General features: G+C 44.1%; 1 protein-coding gene across 2 annotated transcripts in view; it reads left to right on the top strand.

Annotated features, from left to right (window-relative positions):
• The first annotated feature begins 811 nt into the window (after positions 1–811).
• Positions 812–12,746, top strand: part of FLVCR2 (FLVCR choline and putative heme transporter 2) — a 54,594-nt gene continuing 42,659 nt past the window's right edge. For both annotated transcript variants that reach the window (XM_087951949.1, XM_087951950.1), the window contains exon 1: positions 812–1,512. In XM_087951949.1, coding sequence (XP_087808075.1) covers positions 976–1,512 — 537 coding nt within the window. In that variant the 5' untranslated portion in view covers positions 812–975. The remainder of the gene's footprint in view (positions 1,513–12,746) is intronic.

Genomic DNA, 12,746 nt, shown 5'->3' on the forward strand with positions numbered 1-12,746 from the left:
TTTATCTCTTTAGAAAGCTCCTCTTTCTAAAATGCAACCACACCCCCATTGGGCAAGTATAATCTATGCAAGCTGAAGTAGCAGATCTTCTTGAACCTTTTTATTCGCAATGTTTAGCCATCCTTCCTACCTAGAGTAACTCCTTTCTCTATTAGCCTCTGGTAAATGATTTAAATCAGAAGCCTGATCTACTAGGGCGAAGTTTTTTTTTTTTTTTGCCTGCAATGCGAGTGGGTGTCAGCGCTTGGAACGGAGGTCACGGAAAGTTGCCAAGGCTTCACCATAGATACAGTGTGTTGCTTTGTAAAGCTGAATAGCCCCGATGAACGCAGGACGCTGGCTATTGTTGGGCAGCGGAGCCTTTTCCTACGCGGAGCGCCCAGCAAGGCGAGCTGCCAGTTTCTTCATTCGACGGGCAGAATCTTCCAAAGCGAACCGGGATATTCTTTGGCCGGGGAGAACAAAGTTTCCCCCCCCCCGCCGCCCCCGCTCTAAACTGTAGGCAGAAGGGAGTTGGTTGTCAGCGCCCGGGAGATAAGAGGCAAAGGGATCTTCCGAGCCCAGAGATCACCCAACTCAGCCGATCGCTATCAGCTCTCCCGATCGCTATCAGTTCAAGGGCCGAAGATGAAGGGAGCGAGGGAACGTTTCCATAGAAATAAAGGAGCCTCTCTGAGGGGGCGGGGCATCGAGGGCCAATCCACGGCCAGAGAGGCGTGGCGGGGCAGACAGGTGACTAATCCCGCTGCCTGACGGCGATGGTTCTCGTCCCCGGGCGGGCGGGGCCCAAGCGTCACGTGCCAAGGGCAGTGAGAAAAAGTTGCGAAAGCGCGGAGCCAAGAGTGGGGGCATGAAAGGGCCGCCTATAAAAACGAGGATTGTCAGGGAGGGAAGAGAAGCAAAAAGGAGTCGGAGCTTCCACGCCAAGGCGACTCTCTCTTTTAACCCGGGAGGCAAAACTCGACCAGGCGGGCAATGGGGTGCCTAGAGAAGCCCGATGTCTTGCAAGAGGCGAAGCCGGAGCTGGTGGAAGCGGAGGCTCCTAACGGGTCAATCCCGGCACTGGCGCCGGAGGTCCGCCTGACCTGGCGCCGGTGGGTGATCGTTGTCCTCTTCAGCTCCTACTCCTTCTGCAACGCGTTCCAGTGGATCCAGTACGGCAGCATCAACTTGATCTTCGCCAGGTTTTACGACGTGACTCCTTTCGCGATCGACTGGCTCTCCATGTGCTACATGATCGTCTACATCCCCCTCCTCTTCCCTGTCGCCTGGCTCCTCGACCTGAAGGGGTTGCGGCTCATTGCCCTGGCCGGGTCCGCCCTCAATTGCTTGGGAGCCTGGGTGAAGACGGGGAGCGCGGAGCCCCATCTCTTCCCAGTCACGATCGTGGGCCAGATCATCTGTTCCCTGGCGCAAGTCTTCATCCTGGGGATGCCGTCCCGCATCGCGTCCGTCTGGTTTGGCCCCCGAGAGGTCTCGAGTGCCTGCTCCATCGCGGTCTTCGGCAACCAGGTAGGAGAGGAAATAGTCTCCCACAGAGAGATGTAAGGAAGTAAGAGTTGCTTAGGGCAGAAAGAGAGAACCAAAAAGACCTTGACTTTCTCCCCCTCTCCCCACCCCACCCAAGAAAATGTTTGCAGCTTGGAAAAGTCAAACAAAAAGCACACACACCCCACCTTCTTTCAATATTGTAGACTTGTGAGTGAAAGGTCTCCAGAGTAGACAGAGGCACTGGCTCAGATCATCAGGGAATTAATTACAAGTATGCAAACCGGGTTAGGACTTAATGAGGGCATCCAGAGACCAAGCCAAGCCACTTGGGAGTGGGAGCTTGAAATCTAGGCTAAGAGGAATGTCTGTGCAGGATAGAGAATGGGTTCCCATTAGGATTGGTGTTAAATTTCAAAAATGTATACCAGAAACTTTATTTGATAATGACATCCCTTTATGATGATGATTCTGTTGTTTTGCATGTACACTTAGCGCTTCTGTACAGGAGATAAACTCCCTGTGTGTCTAGTCACACTTGATCAAATAAAGTTCAATTCAATTGTGTCTTCTTCATGAATACATGGTATGTGTTATATAAACTTTTTCACTTTCTGAAAACAGAAAAAAAAGGCCTGTGTGATATAATGAAGATTGTTGTTGTTGCAAAGTCGTATCCAACCCATTGCTACCCCATGGACAATGTTCCTCCAGGCCTTCCTGAACCCTACCATCTTCTGGAGTCCATTTAAGCTCATGCTGACTGCTTCAGTGATTCCATCCAGCCGCCTCATTTCATAATGATGATGGTGTCAGATTCAGGGCAGGGAGTCCTGACTCTTAGTTTGCCCTCTGGCCTGGAATCTCTTTGGGTGACTTTGGGCCAAATAATCATTCTCAGCCCAATCTAATTTGCAAGGTTGCTACTGTTGGGAAAAACAGGAGCAGCAACTGCTACATATGCCCCTTTTCTGAAGGAAAGGTGGGATAGCAGTCTAATAAATAATTAAATGTGATCCAGACACCCCATGAACCAGTGTAAGAAAACAAATGAACATGTAACCAAAGGGATATTGTTAAAAATGGAAGCTTGGGATGAGGAGTTTAAAAGGTTATAGGGAATGTTAATATTTTAAAAACTATACTTCAGTAGTGTTCAGTAGTGTTGACTGACTTGATTTTACAAAATGTTTTGCAGCGATTGTTAAAGAAAAGCAGCAGTTGTAAAGTGAACTCATTTTCCACAATGGGCATTTTTTTTTTTTGCTGGAAACCAGAACTAAATGCTGGTTTTTTGCCCCCCCCCCCCCCCCAAAAAAAAGAGAGAGAGAGAAAAAAAAAATTGTGACTGTGGGATGCTGCAAAACGCTGTAAATGTGGGCTGCTTGCCTAGTGCCAAGATGTGACCATATGTCCACAGGGGAGGGTCTGGTCATCGGAACTTTGAATCTGAGTTGTAAGTACCTTTTGGAGGGTCTGTCAAAACTTCAGAGTCACTAAGCTACCGGTTATAAGTTGAGAACTACCTGTATATCTACCGATATACTGTATTTTCTGAGAATGTATATATGTTATGGTTCAGTGTTGTGAACAGATTGTTTCCAAGTTTGAGAGCTAAAAGGACTGGGCGGATTCTGCTGCTATTAGATCTGAAATAATTAGTGGTTTATCCTTCAGCTCATTCTCCTAGTGTTAGAGCAGAGGTCTCCAAACTTGGCAACTTTAGGACTTGTGGAGCTATGCTAGCTGGAGCATTCTGGGAGTTGAAGTCCACAAGTCTTAAAGTTGCCAAGTTTGGGGACCCCTGTGTAAGAGTCAAGAACATACACTCAGAATGGCATTACAAGCCATATACAGAAAGGATGTATTCCCATATATACCGTGTTTCTCCAACAATACGGCCTCCACCAATAGGAAGCCCCACCATGTTTTATTGGCATAAAATCAAATTAAGCCCCTCCCCCCAAATTAAGCCCCATATTAAACATGCGAAATGGGGGGGGGGGAGAGCGGGGGGGGGGCTTGCCGTTAGTAATTACTTTTGTTGCATGCCCGGATATGGTGCTGCCTGCGTTGGTGGGGCACTTCATATCGGGAGACCTTCCACCATTGCTTCTCCCTTCTCCCTTGCTGCCCCTTCTCCCTTGCTGCCGCAGCGTTTGGCGCAGCCCGTGCGGCCAGTCAGAAACTCCTCCCTGCAACCGGAGCCCTGAGGAGACACTTGCCAGCCTCAGGCGCTCCCATCTTCCCTTTGCTTTGAAGGTAAAGCGAATTATTTTACAAAGCCTCCCCTGCCCGAGAGGGCAGCCCAGCCACGTGGGGAGGCTAATTTCCCGAGGCCTCTTCCGTTCCTCCCGACCTCCCTACGCTGTGCGCCTCTGACGCGCCGCTCCCTTCAGCCCAGCGAGCTCTTCCACCTCAAAGAAAGGCCAGGGCGGGCGGCTGCGAGCAGCAGCAGCGGAGTCTGAGCCGCTCGCAGCGGAAACAGCCACCACCCGTAGCCCGGCGCGGGAGAACTAGCGAGGTTAGCGCCCGCCAGCCCGGGCGAGATTTGGGAACGAGGGGCAGGAGGAGGCACGCACACACCCGCGGCTCACTTTCCCAGCTTTGCCCAGCCCTTACGGCTCTGGCGCGGCCCTGGAAGGATGAGCGGAGGGTCCGGCGGGAGGCGCTCGCTGCCCGCCAGGGCCTGGCGCCAGAGCCGTAAGGGCTGGGCAAAGCTGGGAAAGTGAGCCGCGGGTGTGTGCGTGCCTCCTCCTGCCCCTCGCTCCCAAATCTCGCCCAGGCTGGCGGGCGCCAGCCTCGCTTGTTCTCCCCGCCGGGCACGGGTGGTGGCTGTTTCCGCTGCGAGCGGCTCAGACCCGCTGCTGCTGCCCGCAGCCGCCCGCCTGGCCTTTCTTTGAGGTGGAAGAGCTCGCTGGGCTGAAGGGAGCGGCGCGTCAGAGGGCGCGCAGCGTAGGGAGGTCGGGGGAGGAACGGAAGAGGCCCCGGGAGATTAGCCTCCCACGTGGGTTGGGCTGCCCTCTCGGGCAGGGGAGGCTTTGTAAAATAATTTGCTTTACCTTCAAAGCAAAGGGAAGACGGGAGCGCCTGAAGCCAAGTGTCTCCTCAGGGCTCCGGTTGCAGGGAGGAGCCCTGACTGGCCGCACGTGGCTGTGCCAAACGCCGCGGCAGCAAGGGAGAAGGGAAAGCAACGTGGCCCGAACCCGAAGGTCTCCCAAATATCCAAGCTGTCGCCGCCCGCCCACCCACCCGAGGATGCAAGGGGGAGAATTAAGTCACCCCCCGAAAAGACGTCCTAGCCGTTTTTTCGGGGGTCAAAAAAAAAAATAAGGCCCGGCCTTATTATGTGAGAAACACGGTATATATATTTTCTCACCAGGTTGGTAGCATAAATTTTAAACCCTTTCTCTAAGGGTTTCATTTCAAAGTGGGTTTTTCTGTCAGAGAAGTATGGGTATGATTTGAGTAGGGAAATGGCTCTATAAATTGTACAAATAAAATAAAATGGATTAATGGATTAACTGCATTGTTAATTTTTTATCATTGAAGATTTCATGAATGAACCAATTATGTTTGAGTGTGGAATCTCTTTTATATTAGTGTTCGGCTGGGTGAGGAATCTGTCAAGGCAAGAATCATTGGTCCCTTAGGCGATATAAAACCGGTATCTCCAAGCAGAAGGGCCTTGTTGAAGTTCACAGAAACTATTGAAGATCAAATTGTTCCAGAAAGCAACTGTAGAATAAGAGCTGTTACTATTGTGCTTAGTTGAATGTTTAGCACAGTGATGGTTAATCTTTTTGGTGCCGAGTGCCCAAAATGCGCGTGGGCACGCGTATGCACATGCGCGTGCCCCAATCCCCAAATCAAATCCCCAATGCAAGTGCCCCCTGGGCATGCTCCCCACCCCTTCCCTGCGCATGCTCCCTGCCCCCACACATTCCCTGCGCATGTGCCCCCCCCTGTGCATGCTCCCTGGCCCCTGGCCCCCATTTTGGCTTCCAGGTTGGTACAGGAGGCTTTTCAGACCCAAAAAGGGGCGCAGAGAAAGGCTTGTGATCTCGACAGTTTTTCTCCCCCTCCCGCCCCCCTCATGCCCAGGCTTTCTCCTCTATTCCTGCTTCCCCAATCTGGCAGTTTCTCCCTGCGCATCCAGGTTTTTTCCTTGGTTCCTGCCACGGAGAGGCACCCGCAGCAGGTGGAACCTGGGGAGATCTGGGAAGGCATAGGTGGCAGGAATGCAGGAGAAAGTGCTGGCGGGGAAACTGCAGAGATCGATGAAGCCCCACCCCCGCACATTCATGGCAGAGACGCACCAGGATGCGCAGTGGAGCTGGGCTGGGCGATGGCTGGCGTGCCTGTAGAGAGGGCTCTGCATGCCACTTGTGGCATGCGTGCCATAAGTTCGCCATCACTGGTTTAGCACATAATCATTTATTCTGATTTTGTTGGGTTTTTTTTTTGGTGAGTGTAAACTGTGGAGAAGTGGTATATTTTGCAGCAGTATAGAAATATAATAAAGTAACAAAGAGTGGATTCTTTTTTCTGTTCCCCAAAAGAGGTCTAGGGAAACAATTTCCTTACACTTTAAAACTACATATAAAGCCTGGCTACTGTTCTGGTGGTAATTAATGTCTTCTCCAAGATAGTCTATCCACTTCATTCCCTTGCCATTCCTTGAGAGAGTTGTTTTGTTCTTTTATCTAGTGTTTTAGAACTATGACTTATTTCATTATCTAATTTCTAATAGATGCCCAGATTCACGTCATCCTTTTTAGAAAGTTCTTCCTCAACTTTTGCATGTAAAGCTCTATCTTTTGTCTATTCCTGGATAATAAAACAGAGATAACAGATGTGACCTTAAAATAATACCTTTGTTGTTATGTAATTTATCAGCAAGATAATTATTTCTCAATGACTAAGTTTACTTATAATATTTTATTTATTAAAAGCATTTATATGGCTGCCCATCCTGCAACAAAATCTGGATGGCTCCCAGTATCTACTTTCATGCTTTCCCTAACAAGCTACAGTCCATATCTTCTGCTGAAGACTTTCTGGCTCCTTCAGTGATCAAGATCTCCTGCAGGGCCCCTATTGACCATCAGGAAAAAGAGAACATTGGAAGGGAGGTGTTTAAAGAATAAACTTGGTGAGGTGGGAACCAAGCTATCATGTCAACTTTGTTTGAGTGCCTCCTAATTGCAAAACTAGGAAGTGGACATTCATATTTCTGTTGACTTGGTGAGAAGAAGGGGCATAGAAATATAATACAAACAGAAAGGGGGGACAATGGAGGGTCAGATATCGGTGTACTAGAGTGGGCATATCTTCTGAATATATAACTGTCTGTCCTTATTTTTGTCTGCAGTGAAGCCATTAATTTAACCATTCTTGAGTATAAGGCTAAATGTCTATAGCAATGAGATTTATTATTGTATCTGGTCTGAAGTTTGACAGTTTGAACTGTTACGTTTTGAAAACCTACTAATAAAATTATCTACATAATGAGCCGAGGAACAATGGATGATGACATCCCAGAAACATGCTGATTCTGTAAGAATGTATAAGCTACTTAAGCAACTCTATATTGCAAAATTGTTTTTGTATTGAATATATGCATCTTTTGTTACATCTTGTGGGACTGGTTAATTTATGTGATATTTATCTTTCCATTTTTCATCCAAAAGTTATTCTACTTATGAAAAGTTGCTATTTTAGAAGTTTTTAGTAAGCTTATTTGTCCACATTAGATTATTCCTATTTCTGTTTCTTAGCTGGCTGGTGAATTCTGGCATTTGATGAAGTCTGTACATCTTAAAATTGCCAAGTTTGAAAGTCATTGATCTAGTTGGTATCTTTTAATGAAAAGTTTGTTATGGCTACAGTCATGAAGCACTTTCTGCTGATTCTCTAGCTTTTTCTCTAATTCCTAGTAAGTCACATGCTTAAACTTTTCTGGTAACTTTCTCAGCAGATATACTGTACTTGTAGTGTATTAAGAGAAACTTAACCATTTGTGTACAGTATCATTGGGTTTTGCCAAATAATTAGGTTTAAACTGGTTATTGTGACCCAATTTGTTTGATTTCATAAAGCTGGCAGCCCAAAGTGGACTTTAGTGGTGTGTTAACCAGATGTATAATCTACAAATGAAGTCTGAAGCTAGAATGGGGCTACTGTAGTAATGTTGTTCTTATTGATAAAATATGCCTTATTCAGAACCTCTATTCATCCACCTGTATGTTTTATTACATATGCTTTTCTATACTCAATGTGCTTTTCTGATATATCTGGAAATGCCTGATAGCTAAAATTCTCTTTTCTGAGCAGCTTATCTAAAAGCCACAGAGAAACACTGGTTGTAAACACCTCATCTTAATTATGCTACTTTGTACAAGAGCATTAGCAGAAAATTGTAGGGAAGGGATGTTCAAAAAGCATTGGTTAGTTAATAATAATCAGTCTAAACATCTGACTAACTGGGAAACCAACAAAAATACTGTAGTAATATTATATTAAATTCATATCCTACTTAAAGACTTTGGAAAGAATTATTATTATAGAACATTCACTTATTTGAGTTTTAAAAAGAAAGGTCTATATGGGTACATAGACATATACTGTAATTTGTGTTTTAAATTAATCCTTGTATGCCTCCACGAGTCACTGTTATGAGACAATACCATATAAAGTTAATACATAAATCTTCATCTAAGATAAGCATAGTGTGTAGGCAGAACAAACAATCAGTATTAGGTAATTGCCTCTTCCTTGTTTTGAAGTCAGGCATTGAGAGAAGCATTGAGGGAGGGAGGATTGCAAAAGCCTAAAAGTTTTTCATGGAATTATGGAGTATAAAACCTTGAAATCCAAGCAGGTGCACAGATCAAAAACAAAATGAAAATGATTCGGTTCCTTTAGAGTACAATTAAATAGGATTCATTAAATTAATTCATAAAAATTATTTTGCCAGAGTTGCAAAAGTTTAGAGCCATTTCAGTTTTATTGACTTCAGATCCTATTCAGAACCATTTGGGAATGAGCATTGTACAAATTTGGGGAACAAAATACATAATAACTGTCCATTCATAAATGGTGGACTGTACAGTCAAAGAGATAGATTTCACAGTAGATACTATTCGATAGAGTTTTTCCTATGGCATTTTTTGGCATAGCTTTTCCCAGGTTTGGAGAAACTGATACGATCAAATGAATTATCACATTGTATAGGTAATCCTCAAATTATAACCACAATCGAGCTAAAATTTCCATAGCTAAGTAAGATGGTTGTTAAATGAGTTTTGCCCCATTTTACAAACTTTCTTGTCACAGTTGTTGTGAATCACTGCAGTTGTTAAGTTAGTATTACGATTGTTAAGTAAGTCTGGCTTCCCCAATGATGTTGCTTGTCAGACGATTGCAAAAGGTGATCACATGACTCCTGGACACTGCAACTGTCATGATACATGCCCATTGCTAAGTGGCTGTATTTTGAGCACGTAACCTTGAAAATGCTGAAATAGTCATAAGTGTGAAAAATTGTAATGTCACTCATTAACTTTAAGTGTTGTAACTTTAAACGGTTACTAAATGGATGGTTGTAAGTTGAGAACTACCTGTAACTGCAAGGGGAGAGCCAGTTTGATATGGTTATTTAAGATTCTGGGCTAGAAACTGGGAGATTCAGAGTTGTGGTGTGGTCTTAGGCATAAAGACAGATGTGTGTTCTTGGGCCACTCACTCTCAGACCTAGAAAGATGCAAGCAAACCACTTTTAAAATATTGCCAAGAAAACCATTTTTAAAATGTTGCCAAAGCAGTCGCTAGGAATTAAGACTGACTCAAAGATGCAGACAGACAGACAGACAGACAGACACACACACACACACACACATTATATGCAAGGGACATTCCAAATTTGGGTGCTGAGTCTTAATTGCATCTAAAGTTGTAGGGTCAAAGAGGAGGGTAGATTATTTAAGGCAAAAATGTAGTTTCTGCAGAAATAATTAGGTTTGTAAAACTAGTTCTAAGCTTGAATGGAAAGTAACAGCAAATACATAAATAATTTATCCCTGCATAGCATCTTCAGAATTACTTTACTCAGCTTTTAGATAAGCTTTATCCGTATGGGCATATTTGGAAAGTTAAGACAAAGTTTACAGCATATCAAAATGCCAAGTTACTGTGGAACAAGGAGTCCTATCATTTCTTGCAGATCCATATGCTTGATGGAGAAAAGGGAGGCATAAAAGCACTTTGTTATGGCTGGGAGGTGAGACATCATCAGAATATTTTAGGAGTATAGTTTCTGCAGTTTAGCATAGCTAGGACCATCTCTCAGGAATTGAGTTAGTTTCTAACCTTTGAGTCCTCTACTTGGTTTCGTAGCTGTCAATTCATTTGTGATTAAAAGATAATGTTCTCTTCTAGAATGTCATCTGTGTAATTTTAAGAAAATAGGTTGCAACTCCGTATTAAACATAAACAAATGAAAGTAGAGCAGAGAACTTGAAGTTCAAGCTGCCAATCAACACTTACCAGTAGTATTTGGGCAGTTGATGGTCATTTTTTCCACTATGTTAACAGCCATACAGGTCATTTAACCATATTTCCACAATGATGAATTGATAATATTTTTACTTAAAATTATATCAATCAATATATGTACATTTCTGTTTTCTCATAATCTTGTGATTTTGTACAATACTTGGCCTCTTCATACTTTGCTATAAGTTAGATAAGGAGTGTCAAACTCAATTTCATTGAGGGCCGCATCAGGGTTGTGTTTGACTTTGGGGCTCTGGGGTGGGCCTGGCCAACATGACACAACTCTTGTCAGCGGAGGTGCCTGTGGTGGCCTGAGTGCTCTACCAGCGAAAATGAGCTCCCGAACTCCGTTTTCGGCTGGAACAGTCTCCTGCAACCCTCTGCCAGCTAAAATGGAGCTTGCAAGGACCGTGCCTGGCCCTCCCAAACGGCATTTTCACTGGTAGAGGCACTGCGGGCTGGTCCTTTGCTGTTTTCAGGGTGGCCTTAAGGACCAGATCTAAGCACCCCATGGGCTGGATCCGGGCCCCGGCCTTGAGTTTGACACCTCTGAGTTAGATGTCTAATATTTGAACTTTAATTATTTGGACTAACATTTGGAGTCTCAAAACAGCTCCAGCAGATTTCTGCATGTCAGGAGTGTTGGATATTGAATCAGATTGTGTGGGTGTGTAAATATTCCTGAACTTCTGTGGATTCTTTCCTTGTCTAGCACAAAGGTGATTCTTTAAAACTTCAAGACCATTTTTATCTAGAACAGCATTTTTCACTCTTGGCAATTCGAAGGTTGGAGACATCAACTCCCAGAATCCTCCAGCCAGCCAAGAAGGAGTTTCTGGTCCTCTCAGGGTCTTCATTGACTGAAAGTCTCTCAATTCTAACTTTAAACTCACCCCATCAACCCAGCAATCTTTCTTTGGATTCACCCTGTCTCTCTCAGTGTGGAATCTCTTCAGCTGCTGAAACTCACAAGCATGGGGAAAATGAATGGATCTGTTTGTGCATGCGGGCATTCCTGAGAGTGACAATTTGACCTGGGTAATGACTATTGAAGCTATTGTGAAGTTGTTATAGCAGGAAGGAGATTTATTTGTTGGAAATTGATCATAGTGATAAGCAAAGACTATCACTTGACTAACTGCATTATGGCAAGATGAGAGTAAAAAAACCATGTGTGTGCACTCTATGTTTGAGTGTGTGTGTGTGTGTGTGTGTGTACGCACGTGTTTGTGTGTCCAGGAAGAAAGATAGAAGGATGTGATCCTAGATTTGCAATTTCATCAAGAAAGAGCAAGCAAATTAATAGACAAATTAATTAATGGAAATAAATTAATAGAAAGTGAGAAAACTCAAGAGTATATTTGTAACTCTCTATACCTTTGGTTTGTAGGCCATGAGGTGCTATGAGTCAATGCTATTGGATTCATACCTCCAAGAAGCAGGTTGTAGATAACAATCGTATCTCTAACATTTAAAAAGATAATAAATGTGAAATTCAGGATGGTTGATAGTCTACCTCTACTTATCGTGTTCTATTGATATCTATTTACAAGTATTCTTGTGGCATTGCTTTGTCTGCTTTCGTGTTTGTATGTGTCTAGAACTTGCTTATTCAATTAATGAATCACTCAATGCCCAAGACAACTATCAGAAATTAAAGCCCCTAAAATTAAATTGTGGCTACTTGTGCCACACATTGAATCCACAAATACCTTTCCAAATAATGCAGTGTGGCACATACTGTTTGTGGTTTCTATCATGCCATTTTCTGGGACACTTCATGCCATGCTTTCTAATTCTTTGCTGTTTTATTTTCTCAGGAAGAGTTAGTTACCAGCTTTTGATCATGGTGTATGCCAAGTGTTCTTAGTGCTGTATTTTTCGAAATAATTTTTACAGATGAAACTTGAGATTTTCCTACTGATATTCCTGTTGTGCATATGTGGGTGCACAAACATGTTGATTTGGCTAGTTAAAGCAACAACACCCATAGTTTGAACATTGCTAATACTGAGAATGATACTTTTCAGACATTCCTTTTGTAGTATTAAAAGGTCAGAAACTGGTTTTGTTAGCTTTGCAAGCGGTTTGGTCCTAGGAAATATTAATGCCACCAGCATTAATAATTTCCTCTGTTTTGAGCTTCCGGTTTGAGTCTCTTCGGCGACAGACCGAAATCCGCAATCATGCGCGGTTTCGATCTGTGCTCGCCACCAGAGCGCCCCGAGCCGGCTGGTTTTGGGGCTAGGCCACCCCGTAGAGGTGGTGAAGAGGGGGGAGACTGCCAACAGGGTCAAGGAGAGCTGCATCTCTCTTCCCCAGCTGGCCATTACTTCCTTTCCCGAAGGCGGTTGCAGCGGTGGTCAGAAATGGCCACCTCAAAGAAGAACTGAACCGGAAAAGAATGTGCAGGAGGAAGATAAGAAGAGAAAGTTTTGGTCGACCGGGTTAAACTTAAAAATTAATAACGTAAGGTACCCTGGAATTTAAACTAAATACCATTGTTCCCAAAGAAGATTTTGAAGCAGCGAAGGAGAGAAAAAAGGGAAAGGATTAGTTTTTTTTTCTTCCTTTTCATATACTGACAGCTAAGAGACTTAAGCAAGAAATTGAAAAAAAAATCCACTTTGACATTAATAGGCATTTAAGCTGAAAAAAAAGTCAAAGGGATAATAAAGATTTCTGGATATTTAAAAGTTTTT

This window comes from Notechis scutatus, chromosome 1, assembly GCF_049901735.1.
Source record: "Notechis scutatus isolate UNSWTSFEM ecotype Mainland chromosome 1, rNotScu1.2, whole genome shotgun sequence".
NCBI lineage: Eukaryota > Metazoa > Chordata > Lepidosauria > Squamata > Elapidae > Notechis > Notechis scutatus.